Source organism: Paralichthys olivaceus, chromosome 4 (genome assembly GCF_024713975.1).
Source record: "Paralichthys olivaceus isolate ysfri-2021 chromosome 4, ASM2471397v2, whole genome shotgun sequence".
In the NCBI taxonomy this organism is placed as follows: Eukaryota; Metazoa; Chordata; class Actinopteri; order Pleuronectiformes; family Paralichthyidae; genus Paralichthys; species Paralichthys olivaceus.
In genome coordinates this window covers 27,803,428-27,824,063 of record NC_091096.1, presented here as the reverse complement: position 1 = coordinate 27,824,063, position 20,636 = coordinate 27,803,428, and the positions used below count along the sequence as shown (strand labels likewise).

General features: G+C 45.0%; 1 protein-coding gene and 1 pseudogene across 1 annotated transcript; one reads left to right on the top strand and one right to left on the bottom strand.

Annotated features, from left to right (window-relative positions):
* Nucleotides 1–583: 583 nt before the first annotated feature.
* LOC138407363 (zinc finger and SCAN domain-containing protein 32-like) lies at nucleotides 584–5,924 on the top strand. The gene is made up of 2 exons (XM_069522862.1): nucleotides 584–2,429; nucleotides 5,772–5,924. The coding sequence occupies exons 1-2, from the start codon at nucleotides 1,422–1,424 to the stop codon at nucleotides 5,772–5,774; spliced, it is 1,011 nt and encodes a 336-aa protein (XP_069378963.1). The 5' UTR covers nucleotides 584–1,421; the 3' UTR covers nucleotides 5,775–5,924.
* Nucleotides 5,925–13,696: 7,772 nt separating this feature from the next.
* On the bottom strand, nucleotides 13,697–16,440 carry LOC138407413 (uncharacterized; annotated as a pseudogene).
* Between the last annotated feature and the right edge of the window lie 4,196 nt (nucleotides 16,441–20,636).

Here is a 20,636-nt window from a genome sequence, read left to right as displayed (position 1 = left end):
AATATTTGTTATTTATGTTTAGGACTGGTGTTGATTAAAAAAATAAACTATGAAACGAGAAAATAATATTAATGTAGAATAAATCTAAAGCTTGATTTTGGAAAGTACTTGGCTGTATGAGTGTGTTAAAGTGAAACCAGAGTTGAATTTCTCACATAAACCCATTTAATTAATAGTTTTTTATGATTATGACAGGACATGGCATGAATGACACGCGCGTCACTCGGGCCATTTCTCTGTGCAAGAGAGTTGTAAGCTGTTTTTCATACAGCTGGAAGAAAAGGAGACATCTTGCTGAAGTCCAGATTCAGCTGGGTCTGCCAAGTCACAAACTCATAACCGAGTCTGCCACACGCTGGGGATCGAGGCAGCAGATGATAGAGAGAGTCCTGGAGCAGGAAGGAGCACTAGCCAAAGTCCTGTCTAGTGACATAAAGACCAGACACCTTGTCCCTACCTGGCAGGACTTAGAGGTCCTAGAAGCAGTCCAAAAGGTCCTGAAACCTCTCCAGGACTTTAATTCAATTCAATTTTATTTATATAGCGCCAATTCATAATTTACATTATCTCAAGGCACTTTACATTTAAAGGTCAAGACCTTGAAACAATATTAACATAGAGAAACCCAACAGTTCCCACAATGAGCAAGCACAGGCGACTGTGGAGAGGAAAAACTCCCTCATTAACAGGGAGAAACCTCTGGCAGAACCAGGCTCAATGTGGGCGGTCATCTGCCTCGACCGGTTGGGTTGAGGAAAGAAAAGTAAGGGGGGAGGAAAGGAGAGATGGGTGGAAAGCGGGGGAGAGAAGAGAGAGATGAGGTGGAGAGAGAGAGACCGGTAACAATTTGGCACCATCAAAATCAAGGCTAACCATAACAATAACAATGTATAGATCTACAACATGACTAGATATATTAATAAATTGCTGAGTTCTTGTAATAAATGAAGACAATGGTGATGGTGGTCGTTGTGGTCCTGTAGTCCCGGTGCCGGAGTTATCTGAAACGAGATAGAGAGAAGAGCCAGAGGGACTATGGGAGGACTGTGGCGGTGGGGTATGGTTAGGGCGCCAACTGCTGGACAACAGGGAGGAGTGGCTCAGCTGGTGATCCGACAGCTGGGCAGAATCAGGTAATCAGGGCAATCAATAAAAGCATGCTTGTAACCTGGTTCTGTCTCTTGTAGTAGGCTGGCATCCCGAGACCTCGAGAGCGGCGGACGTGTGCGTGCGTGAGCGGGATTGAAGACCCACCCAGACAAAGTGAAAGAGCGAGAGACAAACATACGTATGTGTGTGGGTTGCCAAGGAAGGCAACCGTAATAAAAGACTTTACGCCAGCCATTCTCTCCTCCCGTCATTCCCCGGAGTGGGCCGAGTATTCCCACAAGTGGCGCCTGAACAGGGACATAGAGAGGAGAATGGAGGGACAGAGCGGCTGGGAACAGGCAATACAGTGCCTGTTGGCGATGCAGCAGCAGCAGACCCAGGCACTCACAAACATCGCGGCAGAACAGCGGGAGGACCGGGCTCTCCTGCGGGAGTGGATCCAGCGTCCGGCCACCCCGCCGCCCGAGCCGGGGACTAGCTCCCGGCGGCCGCCGGCGGTGTCCCTCCAGAGGATGACACCGGAGGACGACACAGAGGCGTATTTGGACCTCTTTGAGGGCACGGCGGAGGCCTGCGGGTGGCCGGAGGAGGAGAGGGCGGTTCGTTTGCTGCCGCTGCTCACCGGTGCGGCGCAGCTGGCCGCCCACAGTCTGCCGGCTTCCTCTCGGCAGGACTACCAGCGGCTGAGGAAGGCAATCCTGGACCGGCTGGGTTGCACACCGGAGGGACACCGACGCCGGTTCAGGGACCTCACCTTCGGGGAAGCCGGCCGCCCCTTCGCCTACGCGCAGCAGCTCCTCGATGCGGCGGGGAGATGGCTCCAGCCAGGGCACAACTCGGCGGAGGACGTCGTGGGGCAGGTGGCGCTGGAGCAATTCATCGCCGGCTTGCCCACCTCCACGGCCAACTGGGTCCAGTGCCACCGCCCCGCTGACATGCAACAGGCCATCATCCTGGCAGAGGACCACCTCTCCCTTCCCCGGAGGAGTCAGAAAGAGGAAGCCCGGCAGCAGGGCGTCCCGGCGGGGCGTCCCATACCGGCCCCAAGGAAACGAGTTCCCCCACCCCTACCCGGCGGGACGGCTCCGCCCGCGGGACCGGGGAATGCGAGAGCAGAGGCTGCTCCTCGGGGCCCAGCCTACGCGCCGGGTCGACCGGCACCATGGGGGGCTCCTCAAACGCCAGGGCAGGAGTGCTGGCGGTACGGCCAGTCGGGCCACTTCAGGCGGGAGTGCCCGCTGATGGAGGTGGGGCAGCTGGTCAGGGTGGCCGGGCCGCCAGCCTCTTCCCACGGCCCGGGAGAGACGTACCATATACCGGTATGTATACAGGGGGGTACACACCAAGCTCTGCTGGACACGGGCTGTAATCAGACGATGATCCACCAGCGCTTGGTTCGAACGGGGGCATTGATGGAGGCATCGTGGGTGAAGGTGAGGTGTGTGCATGGGGATATTCACGAATACCCAGTGGTGACTCTGCTAATTTCATATAAGGGAAAAAAACATAGAGTCGAGGCAGGGGTTAGTCCCCGTCTCACGCACCCCCTGATTTTGGGCACAGATTGGCCGGGGTTCCGGGGACAGGCGAGAGCGGCGGTGGGGGTGCGTTCACGTGCGGTAGGGAAATGTGAGTTGTGTGCGGTGCTCACCGGGGAAACAGAGCCCGAGTCTGTCGGGGGGGCAGCGGGAGTAGCGGAGCCTCGCCGGGAGGCTCCTCTAATCCCACCGGTGAGCCCCATGGACGATTTTCCACTCGAACAGTCTCGGGACGAGACCCTCCGCCACGCTTTCGATCGGGTGGTGAGTATTGACGGCTCCGCTGTTTCTCCGAACGCAGCACACACTCACCCACACTTTTCGGTCATTAGGGACAGGTTGTATCGTGTGAGCCGTGACACACAGACAGGAGAAGAGATCACCCAGTTGTTGGTGCCGAAAAGCCGTCGGGAAATGGTTTTCCAGGCGGCTCACTATAACCCCATGTCCGGGCACCTAGGGTATGAGAAGTCACTGAACCGGATAATGGCCCGCTTTTATTGGCCGGGCATTCGCGCGGACGTGAGTCGGTGGTGCGCGTCTTGTCGCGAATGTCAGCTGGTTAACCCGCCGGCCACACCAAAAGCGCCGTTGCGCCCTCTTCCATTGATTGAGGTACCTTTCGAGAGAATTGGCATGGACCTCATCGGGCCATTAGACCGGAGCGCACGGGGACATCGCTTTGTGTTGGTTCTAGTGGATTACGCAATGCGATATCCCGAGGCAGTGCCGCTGCGGACCATCTCCGCGAAGAGCGTGGCGCAGGCACTGTTTCATGTCATCTCCCGTGTCGGGATTCCGAAAGAAATCCTGACGGATCAGGGCACCTCCTTTATGTCATGTACACTACGCGAGCTGTATGAATTGCTGGGCGTCCATTCAATCCGGACTAGTGTTTACCACCCACAGACCGACGGGCTGGTGGAGTGGTTTAACAAGACACTAAAGAACATGATTCGTAAGTTCGTGCACGAGGATAGCCGTAATTGGGATAAATGGTTAGACCCTCTGTTATTTGCAGTGCGGGAGGTTCCCCAGTCCTCCACAGGATTTTCCCCATTTGAACTGTTGTTTGGCCGGAAACCTCGGGGCGTCTTGGACCTGGTAAAAGAAGACTGGGAGACGGGTCTGAGCGCTTCTAAAAACGAGATTCAGTACGTGCTGGACCTGCGAGCAAAACTCCATTCACTTGGGGTATTATCACGGGAGAATTTGCTCCAGGCCCAGCAACGTCAGCAGCGCCTGTATAACAGAGGGACGAAACTAAGAACATTTGATCCGGGAGATAAAGTCCTTGTATTGCTCCCCTCCTCTAGCTCCAAATTACTCGCCAAGTGGCAAGGGCCCTTTGTGGTCACACGACGAGTGGGGGAGGTAGACTATGAGGTAGCGCGGTCTGACAGGGGTGGGGCAACACAGATCTACCACCTCAACCTCCTTAAAAAGTGGAGAGAGGTGGCCTCTGTTTCTCTGGCGACCACGGTGATCGAGAGAGATGAGTTGGGACCGGAGGTATCAAAACCGGATTATTCTGCCCCGGTCTGTTACGACGACCATCTCTCGCCAAGCCAGAGAGCAGAGGTTGCGAGGGTGCAGCGGCGGTTTGCCGATGTGTTCTCCCCCTTGCCCGGACGCACTACGCTCATACACCACCACATAGAGACCCCCCCGGGCGTGACGGTGCGTTCACGGCCCTATCGTTTGCCGGAGCACAAGCGGAAAATTGTGCAGACGGAGCTTCAGGCCATGCTGGAGATGGGGGTAATAGAAGAATCCCACAGTGACTGGTGTTGCCCCGTGGTGCTTGCGCGCAAGACCGATGGGTCAATACGGTTCTGTGTGGATTATCGTAGGGTGTCCAAATTTGATGCCTATCCAATGCCCCGGGTCGACAAACTCCTGGACCGGCTAGGCACGGCTCGCTTTTTCACGACACTGGATTTGACCAAGGGCTACTGGCAGATCCCCTTGTCTCCAGAGTCCAGGGAAAAAATGGCCTTCTCCACTCCGTACGGTTTGTACCAGTTTGTCACACTTCCGTTCGGGTTGTTCGGGGCCCCAGCAACATTTCAACGCCTCATGGACCGGGTTCTGCGGCCGCACTTCGCATATGCTGCGGCCTACTTAGATGATGTGATCATTTATAGTGAGACGTGGGAGCAGCATGTGTGGCAGGTGGGGGCGGTGCTCGAGTCCCTGAGGCGGGCGGGGCTCACGGCCAAACCAAAGAAGTGTGCGGTGGGACGGAGGGAGGTACGGTATCTGGGGTACCACTTGGGGGGCGGACAGGTGCGGCCGCAGGTAGAGAAGACCGCAGCGGTTGCGGCCTGCCCGGCACCCAAGACGAAAAAAGAGGTCAGGAGGTTTTTGGGTCTGGCCGGTTACTACAGGCGCTTTATTCCAGCCTTTTCGGAGCTGACCAGCCCCCTGACCGACCTGACCCGAAAGGGTGCCTCAGATCCGGTCCAGTGGATGGAGCAGTGTCAGCTGGCGTTTGAGAGGGTTAAGCTAGCCCTCTGTGGTAAGCCACTGCTGTATACTCCTAACTTTTCTCTCCCTTTTGTCCTGCAGACGGACGCCTCGAACAGTGGGCTGGGGGCTGTTTTGTCCCAGGAGGTGGAGGGGACCGACCGCCCCGTACTGTATATAAGCAGGAAGCTGGTCCAGCGGGAGAAAAATTACAGTACGGTGGAAAAGGAGTGCCTCGCCATTCGGTGGGCGGTCGGGGCCCTCCGCTATTACCTCCTGGGGCGCCCTTTCACCCTCTGGTCGGACCATGCCCCGCTCCAGTGGCTCCACCGCATGAAGGATGCCAACGCGCGGATCACTCGCTGGTATCTGGCTTTGCAGCCATTCAACTTCAAGGTGATCCACAGGCCGGGTACCCGGATGGTCGTGGCCGACTTCCTCTCCCGCTCAGCGGAGGGGGGGGGTGGGTTTGCGGCCGGCGGGATCCCGGCCTGAGTCGGGCGGTGGGGGTATGTGGCGGTGGGGTATGGTTAGGGCGCCAACTGCTGGACAACAGGGAGGAGTGGCTCAGCTGGTGATCCGACAGCTGGGCAGAATCAGGTAATCAGGGCAATCAATAAAAGCATGCTTGTAACCTGGTTCTGTCTCTTGTAGTAGGCTGGCGTCCCGAGACCTCGAGAGCGGCGGACGTGTGCGTGCGTGAGCGGGATTGAAGACCCACCCAGACAAAGTGAAAGAGCGAGAGACAAACATACGTATGTGTGTGGGTTGCCAAGGAAGGCAACCGTAATAAAAGACTTTACGCCAGCCATTCTCTCCTCCCGTCATTCCCCGGAGTGGGCCGAGTATTCCCACAAGGACAAAGTGACACTTTGACATGATGACATGTTAAAACTAATAAATAAATAAATAAATAAATAAATAAAGAGGTGTGGGGGGGCAGAGAGACAGAGGGAAGTGAAGAAGTGCTCAGTGCATGATGGGAGTTTCCCCAGCAGTCTAAACCTATAGCAGCACAACCAAGGGATGGTTCAGGACTCACCTGATCCAGCCCTAACTATAGATAGATAGATAGAGTACTTTATTCATCCCCGGAGGGAAATTAAGGCTTTGTCAAAGAGGAAGGTTTTTAGTTTTACTTTAAATGCTGAGACAGTGTCTGCCTCCCGAACCCAGAGTGGGAGCTGGTTCCACAGGAGAGGAGCCTCATAGCTAAATGTTCTACCTCCTGCTCTACTCTTACAGACTCTTGGAACCACTAGAGAGCCTGTGTTTTGGGAACGAAGTGATCTACTTGGATAATAAGGTGTTATCAGCTCTTTGATATATGAGGGGGCGTGATTGTTGAGGGCTTTAAAAGTGAGGAGCAGAATCTTGAATTCTATTCTAAATTTTACCGGGAGCCAATGTAAGGAAGCTAAGACAGGAGTGATATGATCTCTCCTTCTAGTTCCTGTCAGCACTCGTGCTGCAGCATTTTGGACCAACTGGAGACTTTTAACAGTCTTCATGGAGCATCCTGCTAATAGAGAGTTGCAGTAATCTAATCTAGAGGTTACAAACGCTTGGACTAGTTTTTCAGCATCCTGCTTAGACAGGATGTTTCTAATTTTGGTAATATTGCGCAGATGGAAGAAAGCCGTCCTAGACACTAGTTTAATATGGGGGTCAAATGACATGTCTTGGTTGAACAACACTCCAAGGTTCCTCACAGTGGAGCTGGAAGCCAGACTGACACCATCCAAAGTGACTATCTGGTCAGACAGTGTTTCTTTGAGATGTTTAGGGCCGATTACAACAACCTCAGTTTTGTCTGAGTTTAAAAGTAGAACATTTTGGGTCATCCAGGCCTTGATATCTTTAAGACATTCCTGAAGTTGAACTAGGCGATTAGATTCATCATGCTTCATGGAAATATACAATTGGGTGTCGTCTGCATAGCAGTGGAATTGTATGTGGTGCTGTCTGATAATGTTGCCTAAGGGGAGCATATATAGGGTGAAGAGTATTGGTCCAAGGACAGAACCTTGTGGAACTCCATGATTAACTTGCATGTGCATGGAGGAGTCATTGTTAACATACAAATTGGAATCTATCTGATAAATATGATTTAAACCAGTGCAGTGCTGTTCCTTTAATTCCTATATGTTGTTCTAATCTCTGTAGCAGAATCTTATGATCTATTGTGTCGAAGGCTGCACTAAGGTCCAACAAGACGAGGACAGAGACAAGTCCATCATCTGATGCCATAAGAAGGTCATTGGTGACTTTCAATAGTGTTGTTTCTGTGCTGTGATAGGTTCTAAATCCTGACTGAAATTTTTCCAATAAACCGTTACTATCTAAGTAACCACACAGCTGGTTAGCAACGGCTTTTTCTAGGATTTTGGAAATGAAGGGCAGGTTGGATATGGGTCTATAGTTAGCTAAAACCTCTAGATCAAGCGTAGGCTTTTTAAGCAGAGGTTTAATAACGGCTACCTTAAAAGCCTGTGGTACGTAGCCGGTTAGCAAAGACATATTAATCTGATATAAAATGGAACGGTCAATTAGGGGGAGGACTTCTTTAAAAAGTCTAGTTGGAACAGAGCCCAGCTGACAAGTAGTTGGTTTAAATGATGAAACTAACGAGGTCAGTTCAGGAAGATCAATAGAGTAAAATTTGTTTAGACATAAATCTGGTGCTATGGTTTCAGGACCAGACAATGTATCAGTGTTATTCACTGGGAGGAGGTGGTGGATTTGATCCCTGATGGTTGTAATTTTATTAGTGAGGAAGCTCATGAAGTCATTGCTTCTCAGATCTAGAGGAATAGATGGGTCAGTAGAGGTGTGACTTTCTGTCAGCCTGGCTACAGTGCTGAAGAGGAACCTGGGGTTGTTCCTATTTTCTTCTATTAATAATGAATAATAAGAGGTTCGGGCATTTCTAAGTGCTTTTTTGTAATTTATAAGGCTATTCTTCCAGGCTAGGTGGAAGTCTTGGCGATTGGTGGAACACCACTTCCTTTCTAGCTTCCGCGATGTCTGTTTTAGAACGTGCGTTTGGGAATTATACCATGGAGCTAATCTCCTCTGACTTACTTTCTTCTTTTTTAATGGGGCAACAGCTTCAAGTGCTGTTTTTAGTGAGGCTGCAATACTATTTACAAAGTTATCAACTAGTGTGGGAGGTTTTGATAATCTTCTTGTATTGTACTGACACATGGCTGAGAGGGAAGGGAAGAGGGGAGCAGTTCTTTAAATTTGTGAACAGTTTTGTCGGATAGACATTGACTATAGTAGAATTTCCGTCCAGAATTGACGTAATTAACAATTCTGAATTCAAATGTAAGTAAAAAATGGTCAGACAGAAGAGGGTTCTGTTGGAATAGTTATATTTTCTATGTCAATGCCATATGTCAGGACAAGATCAAGAGTGTGATTCAGGCAGTGGATCGGTTGATTCAAATGTTGAGTGAAACCAATCGAGTCTATTATTGATTTAAATGCTGAACTAAGGCTGTCATTGGCAACATCTACATGAATATTGAAATCACCTGCTATAATGATCTGATCTGTTTTAAGAACTGTTTTAAGATAACTGCATTTATCACTTCAGAAATCTTTTGTGATTTACCTCTAAAGCTCTGATTAAATTATTATTATTATTGGGATCAGATGTTTTTTCCCTTCCCATAACCCCTTTTGGTCCAAAGTTCCAAAACTTTCAATACCAATTGTTTTTGTTCTCCTTTGCCTAATAGAACATGGAGATCAGAATTTGATACCTTTCCAGTGAATCAATCTAAGCTACTGAGACAACACAGTGATTGAACACACAAGAAAGTGTTACTTACAGAGGTGAGGGAAGACTTCCATTGATATGCATATATCAAATCCTCTAGTTACATCTACGCCTTGTGATGTTAAAATTAGCATATTACTCAATGAACACATCAAATCTCTACCAATAAAATCTATCAGCCAGCGTGGTGACAACAAAAATGTATGTTTAAAATTTCCTTAACCTCATTTTAACAAAACAATGGTACAGTGTATCTCTCTATCACTGTCGTACCTGTTGCTTCAATTGTTTTAAAACATCTCTAACATTCATTTTTGGAGTTATATTAAACTCTTCACATTAAATGACTGATTCTGTTTCACCTGAATCTACCAAAAATGTGATGTCTTTACCGTTTACTGTGATCGTGTGTTTTTGCATATATGCATCAGTTCTAACAGTAATTCATATGGTGTGCGTGTTACAGTGCTCTTACGAATTTGGTGAGTAGGTTGAAACTTTCTCTCTGTCTCCGCGTCTGCACCAGATGAATCCTTCACTGTCCCCAGCTCCACCGCTACTCAATCGCACTGTGTATTGGTTCTCAGGACAATCCCTGATCTATGTCCAATTTTGCCACATTTGAAACAAGCGTCAGTTCTTCCACGTCCCCTTCCTCTCCGTCCATGACCTTTCTTGTGCCCGCAGACTTGGTTTTGATACTGCCAGCTGTCCTTTTTCTTTTTCTTGCTGTTCAAGAGTTTTTCTGCATGATCAGCATGACCCCATGCTGGATTCACCATTCACCGCTCCTGTGCAGAGACGGATCTTGCCACTTTCGAATACTGAATACCATCTCAGTCATCAGCAGTCTCTGCTGTTCAGTGCTGGTTCCAGTTGCACTGCATACCGCTCCCCCACTTAACACTTGTGGGAGAGATGAAATGGTAGGTTCTTTCATATTGGTGAATGTCCATGGTCTGGAGATCAGCTGAGTGTTTCCATCTCCTGCAGCCACCTCCACCATCGGTGCTTGCAGGGTTGCATTCAAATCATAAATTGCCTCCTTCCCGGTTCGCCGTGGAGTATGTGAGTGGTGCATGATGGAGGCCTATCCAACTCCTCTGCTGAAACAAGGTCGAGGTCTGGATGGAGGTTAGGGACAGCTGGAGCTGCCGCCTGCGCCCTCTGCACCGGTAGCAGCTGAGTGTCCTGCTGGTCATCACACTGCACCGCTGCTGGCTGTAGTTGTCCTCTCGGTGGAGCTGAGTCCAGATCAGGGTCTAGTCGGACACACTGAGACTTGGAGATTAGTTCAATCCCTACCTTCTGTAAACTGTCCCTGATATTCACTTCAGTTAACCAAAATTCACACGCTCCAGTACAAATATCCCTACATTTCTTTTTTCCTTCTAATTTGTCCTCACTAATTCGTTCCTCTCTAACTCTTTCCTCTCTAACTCTACGCTTACCATCACTTATTAACATATACTGAACATTAAGAAAAGAAAGTTGAAGTGCATTAGCATTATCCTTATCTTTCTTTCCTTTACCAATGTTTAAAACCATTTCTCTAATAGGTTGTCTCAGCAGTTTTAACATAACTCTTATTTATCAATTTAAACTCCCCATTTGTTCAAAAAAATACATAATTTGGAGGACCAAAGTTATGCTGATATGGGAAAAGACATTTAGAAATTCCCTAATTTATTTTAATCCGTTCTTTTCAATTTACTTTTGATAAAAATTTCTTGTTAGGATTTTAATTTTAGGATTTAAGTCTTTCTTAATAACCTCAACCTCAAGCCAATTATACCCCTAATATACTTAAGTTTACTTAAATGTACTTACCTTTACTTACCTTTGGGGGTTGAGAACTTCTCTCTCTCTTCTTAAAGCAGATTCATCGCAGTGTCGAGATGATCCTGGCTCAGGTCTCAGTCCTTCAGTCCCAGTCACATCTCCAGTGCAAAACTCTATTTACTATATTATATCATAGTTTGTTAAATCATGAACTTGACGTCAGAACCCAATATAACAAGTGTATTAAAATCAACAAACACTCCGTATATTCCTATTATTATATCTTGTATATATCAATACTCCTTAACTCTGTGACCTCCTCTCAGATCACCAACCTGCTTATTCTAATACCATACTCATTAGTTCCCAATTAACTATGTGACCTTCTCTAAGATCACCAACAGGCTTATTCTATATTAACTCTGTGGTCTCCAAGACCACCCGTGATCTCCAAGATCACCCGAAGCTTCCTTGATTCTACATCGGTTCCAAACCTTGCCATGCAGACACGTCTGTCAATCACCCTGTGAGAGAACCGTTTCCCTTCTGAATTTGTCTTCCCAGAAAGACAGTGTCTTTGTGCTAATTGGTCCGCTGGATCACAGCAGTGAGAGCACTCTTTGGTTCTCAGGCATCAGGCCCTCACGTCTCTACCTTCTTTTGTCAGGGAGGTTGAGGTCAGAGTCCCAGACTCCCTGCTCAGTTTTACCTTTCAGCCCTGAGATCCAGAGTGTCCTCTCACACGAGTGATCCTGCCGACAACACCAAAATTGTGGTGGCAATTTCTGTGAAACAAGCACAAAGTCAAACACTTCTTTCTGAAAGTTTAATTCAGCATCTGCAGATGGACTCATCAGTACACATCACCTGAATGACATGCACAAATGAGCAAAGAACATAGGAGAATCAGTGTTCCTATAACTCGCAGCCCCCTCCCACTAAGCATGCAAAGGTATTTATTACCCTCCTGTAGTTTCTCTCAGTGGAGGAGATATCCTGTCCATTTGTTTACATGTTCTGTGGATGACCCCCCTGTGAAACCCCAGGTGTGAGATCCCAATCAGAGATACCAAGAGATACCATAAAGTTGTGGTTTCTCGAGGCCATAAAACTCGTCTCTTAAGCCACCATCATAAACCTTAAGGTAACCCTTTTAGATTAACAATTTGGTCAACTCTTTGGTCAGTCATTCACATACATACATCATGCAATTAAACATACACAAATGTAAACATTTCAATTACAGGAGCAATGTAAGCCATGCTTCAGCATAAGGTCATATATCATCTGGGGCTCAGTGATCATGTTGGTGGCAGACCCAAGTGGCAACACTACCAGGCTGTGGGGTTCCTGTCAGGGTGACATGAAACGAACAAACGATTTGTGGAAAAGGAGTATATAAACTTTTTTTTTTTGAGAAAAAAAAAGTTTAAGAGAGGATGTGCTCAGTACTTACATGTCTGCAGGATAGCTTAAACATCATCCTATGGTCTGCAATGGTCAGCTCTTTTCTTAGGGTCCGACTGCACGCTTTCACCAATGCTACTGTCTTCATGACATTTTCGTAGAAGCTAACTCCTGGCTGAATCTCAGTGTATGTGACACTATATTGGTTGACAATTTCAGTCAATGGTTGTTTATCTGTCAACAATAACTCAAAAGCTCCAGAGCCCAATAGATTAAACGTCGGGTCTGCCCATAGCTTCTTCATTGTAGAGAACAGTTTGGCTATATAGCTCCAAACACCAGTGCTGGATAGGTGAGCGCAAATAACTCTCAAATGCTGGGTCTCATTTTCTGTACAGTTCCACCTGCTCATGTACCACCAAGAGCTGATGTGGGTTAATTGATGTGAGGCTGTGGCACACGGCACCATCGGACAACCACTGTCATGTACTCCATCATTTTAAAGCTTGTCGAGCAGACAGAGATCTGTTTGTGAGGAGAAACCAAGCACAGAATGATCTCTCCTGCTTTTATGCACTGATGAGGACCTTAAAATGTCCGTACAGATCTGAATCATCCCACTTCATAAATTTATCCAAACACCCCTTGTTTGCCTCACCAAGGTTTCTCATTTTTTTAAACGAAAGGTGGTTGGATAAATTACAAAATATCTGGTTGGATATACAACATGTGATTGGATAAATGAGAAACCTGGTCGGAGCAACAATGTCCGGTTGGATAAACGAGAGGTGGTCAGATAAATTACAAAATATCTGGTTGGATATACAACATGTGATTGGATAAATGAGAAACCTGACCAGAGCAACGACGTCCGGTCGAATAAACGAGAGGTGGTCGGATAAATGAAAAAACATCTGGTTGGATATTGTGGTGGCAATTTCTGTGTCTCTTAAGCCACCATCATAAACCTTAAGGTTACCCTTTTTAGATTAACAATTTGCTCAACCATTGTCCGCTCATGCAATTAAATGTAATTTCCATTACAGGTTAAAACAAATAGGAGAATGTAACAAACTTCAGGAGCTTGAAGTACCATTGTAATCTTTTTATTTTTTTTATTTTAATGTTTCCTGTCATTTTATTAGGGACGGACGAACCTGAGGGACACAGCTGTGCTGACCGTGTTCTGTCTCTTATGGCAAAAACGAAAAAACTTTTTATCTAAAGTTTATCAAATCAGAAAGTAAAAGATGAACATTGTTGTGATAACAGTGTTCATTTTACCAACCATAATGGACATAGAAATTGACTCAATATTATTAACATGTTGACCAGCCTGAAGCTGCCGATCTCCACCTTGTTGCTGCTGCCACAGTGGATTCAGAAGACATCAGGTGTTGCAGTGCTTCATGTAATGAAATGAAAAAAGTCACGTTAAAGGATATTTTATGCTGAAATCATTGTCATATCTGTAGATATTAAGGAACAGAGGAGAAACACGATTATTTACAGATACTGTACAATACAATAGCCTACAATAATTTTTACACATGTAATATCAGCTGTGTTAAGCAGCCAAGACTGATACTTATATACTCAGCAAAAAAAGAAACGTCCTCTGACTTTCAACTGTTTTTACTTTCAGTAAACTTAATGTGTGTAAATATTTGTATGAACACTAAAAGAGTCAACACCTTAAGACATAAACTAAAAATGTTTCACAGACATGTGACTAACAGAAATAGAATAATGTGTCCCTGAATGAAGGGAGGCTCAAAATCAAAAGTACCAGTCAGTATCTGGTGTGGCCACTAGGGATGCACCGATCCACATTTTTTCACTTCCGATCCGATCCCGATACCTGAATTTGGATATCTGCCGATACCGATACTATTCCGATTCCAGAGCTCTGTTTGCTTTAATATTATTATTATTATTATCATTATTGTTGATTCTATATGAGGCTATAATAAACCCCTCTCTACAGGCAAGTATATGTACGTATGCATGTATGTCCCAAAAGGCAACTTGAGGTAAGTATGAGGTCAGAAAACAGGAAAAATTCCATCCTGAAAACAAATATGCAACTGTTAGGGTTTCAAATTGTCAGTATTTATTATATTCTAAGACAGGGTTTAACTACTAGTGCAATATACACCAAAATGTACATTAAAAACAACAAATAATAACTGTCATCTACTATGCAGCAACACAACGAAAAGTGCAAAAAGTGTAAACATTCAAATGTCAAATATCTGTAGTAAAGCTCAGGGCTTGAACTCCTTTTAACTTCTCAGCTAACTTGGTTGACACTCGGTTGTATAATTCAGGTAGCGCAGTTTCTGATAAATATCTCCTGGACAGTAAATTATACCTTGGTTGCAAGTGTTCAATCAGGCTGCGAAACCCCTCGTTTTCCACCACCGATAACGGTTGGTGGAAAGCTAGAGCAGCCGGCAGGAATCACTTGTGGAGTAATTTCAGCAGACAACGTTAAAGCACGGACATAATTCACGGATCGGAAATTTCCGCAGCTTGGATGGGAAATTTCCGATCTGTGAATTACGTTGGTATCGGAACCCGATACCGATACTGGATCGGATCGGCCCCATCCCTAGTGGTCACCAGCTGCTTGAAGTACTGCAGTGCATCTCCTCCTCATGGACTGGACCAGATTTGTCAGTTCTTGCTGTGAGATGTTACCCCACTCTTCCACCAAGGCACTTGCAAGTTCCTGGACATTTCTGGGGGGAATGGCCCTAGCCCTCACCCTGCGATCCAACAGGTCCCAGATGTGCTCAATGGGATTGAGATCCGGGCTCTTCGCTGGCCATGGCAGAACACTGAAATTGCTGTCATGCAGAAACTCACGCACAGAACGAGCAGTATGGTTGGTGGCATTGTCCTGCTGGAGGATCATGTCCGGATAAGCATGCATAAAGGGTACCACATGAGGGAGGAGGATGCCTTCCCTGTACTGTAAGGCATTGAGATTGCCTGCAATGACAACAAGCTCAGTCCGATGGTGATGTGATATACCGCCCCAGACCATGACGGACCCCCCACCTCCAAATCGATCCTGCTCCAGGGTACAGGCCTCGGTGTAACGCTCATTCCTTCGACGATAAACAAGAATCCGTCATCAAACCTTGCTCATCAGTGAAGAGCACTTTTTGCCACTCCTGTCTGGTCCAGCGAAGGTGGGTTTGTGCCCATAACGGCGGCGTTGTTGCTGGTGATGCCTGGTAAGGAATGCCTTACAACAGGCCTACAAGCCCTCAGTCCAGCCTCTCTCAGCCTATTGCGAACAGTCTGAGCACTGATGGAGGGATTGTGTGTTCCTGGTGTGACTCGGGCAGTTGTTATCGCCATCCTGTACCTATCACGCAGGTGTGATATTCGGATGTACCGATCCTGTGCAGGTGTTGTTACACGTGGTCTTCCATTGCGAGGATGATCAACTGTCCTTCCTGTCTCCCTGTAGCGCTGTCTTAGGCGTCTCACAGTGCGGACATGGCAATTTATTGCCCTGGCCACATCAGCAGTCCTCATGCCTCCCTGCAGAATGCCTAATGCACGTTCACGCAGATGAGCAGGGACCCTGGGCATCTTTCTCTGGGTGTTTTTCACAGTCGGTAGACAAGTCTCTTTAGTGTCCTGCGTTTTTAGAACTGTGACCTTAAATGCCTACTCTATGTAAGCTGTTAAGGTCTTAACGACCATTCCACAGGTGCATGTTAATTAATTGATTATGGTTAATTGAACATGCATGGAAAGCATTGTTTGAACCCTTTACAATGAAGATCTGTAAAGTTATTTGGGTTTTTACAACATTATTGTTGAAATACACTGTTCTGAAAAAGGGACGATTTCTTTTTTTGCTGAGTTTAGTTTATTCTGTGTTCAGCAGGTGGAAGCACAGCAGATTTCAGCCAAACTGATGTATTAAAAACCACATCTGTAATATTCAAGGTGATAATCTCTCACAGTGCTGTTGATAACAGTCCACATCAAGTCTGTCAAATTCTCTCAGTGTGAAAACAGATACATATATAATAAATATGGTGTGTGGAGATTATAATCACATCTAAACTGTTATATAATTACACATCTGCACTGGGTCTAATTCACTGTGAATTCCATAACAGGCTAAAAAAAGAGGTTGTGAACATTTGTGAAACATAGTTACTATCACATGCAACTTAAACATGCAGCTTATTAGTATTAACTTATTAAAATTACAATCAAATGACAAAACACAACCCTTTACTAAAAGTAGTTGCTTCAAACTGTTCATTATATGTGTTAAATAAAAGGTAAATTACCACAATAACATTAAAAACCACTTGAGGCATGTAAGTATATGTGGTATGATTATGATAATAAATAAATCAATAGGTTCGGTTCGTTGTTACGACCGCGAGCATCACGGAGCAACAACACCGCAGCGATAGCTGGTTAGCAGTAGCGGGTAGCATTTAGCCTAGCTCCTTAGGTGAAACGCCTACTACAAGCCTCATTTTCACTCTTCAGAAACCAACGGGTGACGTCACGGACACTACGTCCATCTTTATATACAGTCTATGCTCCACACACAGAGTGCAGCAAGTGAGCGTCGTGCGGAGCAATGCGAGGAAAAAAGATGATTGCAAAGCCTAATGCCACAGTCCGGTGTGGGAATATTTCGGCTTCAAACCGAATGAGCAAGGTGAGCCCATCAACACGGACGAGCCAGTTCAAAAGTGGTAGCAACAAAAAAAGGCAACACAACAAAGTTGCATGCCCACCTAAAGCACAACCACCCGACCCAGTGTTCCCAGCTGGGGGAAAAAAAGTGCACCTCGAGATGCAGAGCCTTCGTCCCGACAGTCAACACTCACTGAGGCGTTTGGATGACAAAGTAAATATAAATGGAGCAAAAATGGTGTGCGCTCACAGAAAGTGTAGTTCGCTGCATCGCAAAAGAAATGCTGCCCTTTAGTACAGTTGAAAAGCCAGCATTGAGAGAGATGCTGCAAACGTTTGACAGACAGAACGAATTTATTGAAGTGCAATTTTGTGGGTTAGGGTTAGGCCTAATAGAGAATAACAATTTTACTCAATTACTGTTGCAACATGCTATCACAATGTTCAGTAATAAAATAAGCAACACTCAAAATATCAGATTATGTTATTGAAATAATCTTCCTCACTCCAAATCAACAGTATCAAAATATCCTGTGCTCTTTACATCGTAATTAGCACATAAAACAATATCAATCATCTAGAAAGAAAAACATGTAATGTGCACAGCTAATAAAATATGGCTGGATGAGCTTAGAATGCACAAATAAGGTGCTAAACACACACATAATACAGCTCTATGTGCAACAAAGGAGCAAACAAATGTCTCACAATGCACCTTTAAAATGTCGGATCAGGGCTTCAGCATTAATGTGTGGTGTGTCGTAGTGTGTCTCTCTCGCGCCAATCAGCACCGGAGCTAGTGCTCCAATGTTAGCTCCTATGCTAACGGTTTAACTCGTTGCATTAGCTATTAGCCTTTAGCACATCAAGACGGCCGCTCACCGATGCGTTTCTCTTCCCGAGAGGTTCCTCCGACGGTGCTCACACAGGTCCTGGTCGTCCCGGGAGATTTCTTCGGCAGCTTTTCCGAGTCTGATCCACTTTTCTTGTTTTATCTTCCTATGGTGAGTGTCTGTTTAATGCGCCTTGCTCTCTCTCTTCCCGGCAACTTCAGAGGAAGTGAACCTGCTCCGATCAGCTCAATGGGCGGGGCTTCTTTTCTGATGGGTGACAGACCGTCTCCAACCCGTCTCCTTCAAACTAAAACTCTCTATAAATTATTTTATTATGGTTCTATCTCTCCTTTTAGATAAACATCTGTTTTTTATTATTAACCAAAACGTAGTATTTAATGAATTGATTTATCCACCATGAATTTCACTTTTCTTCATTCAATCAACAAATTTATTGTTTTTAATACAGATTTTTAACCTGGGTTACACAAGAATCTAATACTTTTATTTAGAAGCTGTTTTGTTGTGATATTTTTTCACTGTGATTTTGAGCTAAATGGAGATATGGACACTTCCTATGCTTCTATATACTATATATATATATATATATATATATATATATATACATCCACTGTCATCATTACACCTGATTTCTTTGGAACTATGTTCTTTCAGATACAAATAAAAAAATCTATTCTATAGTTATCTTACAGGATCACATAACTGCCTCGTCCATAAGCAACTCATATACTTTACTGGGCCATTATAATAAGTCTCTATACTCAGTCAGGTTCACTACTCTGAGTAATCATGAATTACGACCTCCTCCATTAATAAGTATCTTTCTTGATACAGGTATTGATAAAGTTCCTCTGAATCGCTCTCTAACCTATAGTTAGTACCTTACCTGTGTCTGGTTGTGAGGCCCTGCCTGGCTGAACTGGGGGCCTGACTGCAGGACCAGCTCCGTCTCCCATCTAGCCCTAATGTAATCAGTTGAAGCACTCGTACAGTCTCTGAGGTTTTGATATAATACAGATACCACCTTGATTTTTGACCCATTATATACTCGCATTAGTACATCTATCACTCCGTTTAATATTTTTGCGCTCCCTATTTCCCTTATAATATAATCCCTTAGCTGTAGTTATCTAAAAAAAATCCTAATTTTTTAATCCATACATTTCTCTAAGGTCCTGAAAAGACATTATGTTTCCATTCTTTAGTATTGTACACATGGCAGTGATTCCCTTCCTCTCCCAGTTCCTGTATGTCAGGTCACTCAAGTTTGGCTTGAATCTTTCATCATATGCAATCCAGCTCAACAATCTCACTTTCTTTTCCAATCTATGCCTTTTATTGAAATCAGCCCAAATAGTCAGTGTGTGGGAGGTTATTGGATCTATTGAACCTTTTAGTAGTTTTTATCAATGTAATGTTGCCCAAAAGGGATTGCACTGGTTTGTTAGCCAGCCTCATCTCAATCTCTTTCCATTTGGAGTTATAATGCTTGTCACACCACTTGACCAAGTTGTGCTGCCTCATAATAATCCTTTAAATTTGGGAGTGCCATACCCCCCCGATTCTTAGCCAGTTGTAGCGTGCTATATTTTATTCTTGGTTTTTTACCACTCCAAATGAACCTCGATATCATTTTGTCCCAGGTTTTAAATCTTTCTAACTGTATCTTGACAGTAAGGGATTGGAAGAAATACAATAGCATCAGGAAAATGTTCATTTTAATAATGTCAATCTTTGAACTGAACTCCAGTGATATGGTCGACCATTTCTCAATATCCTCTTAATTTGTATATGAATCTGATCACAATGAAAACATGGCTGGAATTATCTTCTGAAGATGGCTTATCTGTTTTGTTAGGGTTACCCCAAGATATTTTATGCTTTCTGAGTTCCATTTCCATTTATAAGCATTTGTAATTTCTTGGGAAGGGGTATAATTAAAAGCCAGAATCTGTGTTTTATTCACATTTGTTTTATATAATGAGTGGTCTCCGTATATACTTATATACTTAAATGTGTTAGGCTTGTATCAGGTCTTTCTAAATATATTATTACATCGTCTGCAAACAGACTTATTACATGTTTTGGTTTTTTAATATGTATTCCCTTTATTTCCTCACACTGTCTTATAGCCTGCGCCAGAGGTTCAATGTATAAGTCAAAGAGGAGAGGGGACAGGCAACATCCTTGGCGTGTTCCCCTCTGTAGCTTTATGCTTTTTGTTAGACTACCATAAATTTTTATTCTAGCTATAGCATTCTGGTATATTGTATTGATGTATTTAATGGCTTCTTTGTTAAATCCAAAACGTTCTAATGTTAAATATACAAATATCCAATTTATGCCATCGAAAGCCTTTTCGCCATCAAGACTCAGCAATATAGCCTTAGTTTCCTTCATTTGTATCGAGTTTACTATTTGCAGGGTCCTTCTTATGTTATCTAATGTTTGTCGTCCTGTAGTAAATCCAGTTTGGTCCTCGTCAATTAATTCTGTCATGAAATTCTGATATCTCCTTGCTATAATGGATGTGTATATCTTGTAATCTACATTGAGCATAGAAATGGGTCTGTAATTGTTACAATATTCTGCGTCTTTACCCTCCTTGGGGATTACAGATATGATTGCTTCATTACATGAGGGTGGCAATCTACCTTCCTTAAGGGAAGTGGCGGTTTTACATTGAGTTACTCCCCGGGCGAGGGGTGTTATATAAAGTAGAGTAATGTGTATAGTCTTTTTCCTTCGGATGCAGTTCACGCCATACATCAACCAGTCCATGTTCCTTCAACGACATGTTTACAAATTTAGATATATGTGTCTTATTTCTTTTTATACTTGTTGTGTCTACCCTATGATCCATTATCATATTAAAATCACCAGCACATATCACTATACCTTCAGATTCTAAGGCCATGACTGGGAATAATGATTTAAAGAATTGTTTAGTACTCTCTGGAGGGGCATATACATTAATTAACGTAACCATCTCTTCCTGTAGTT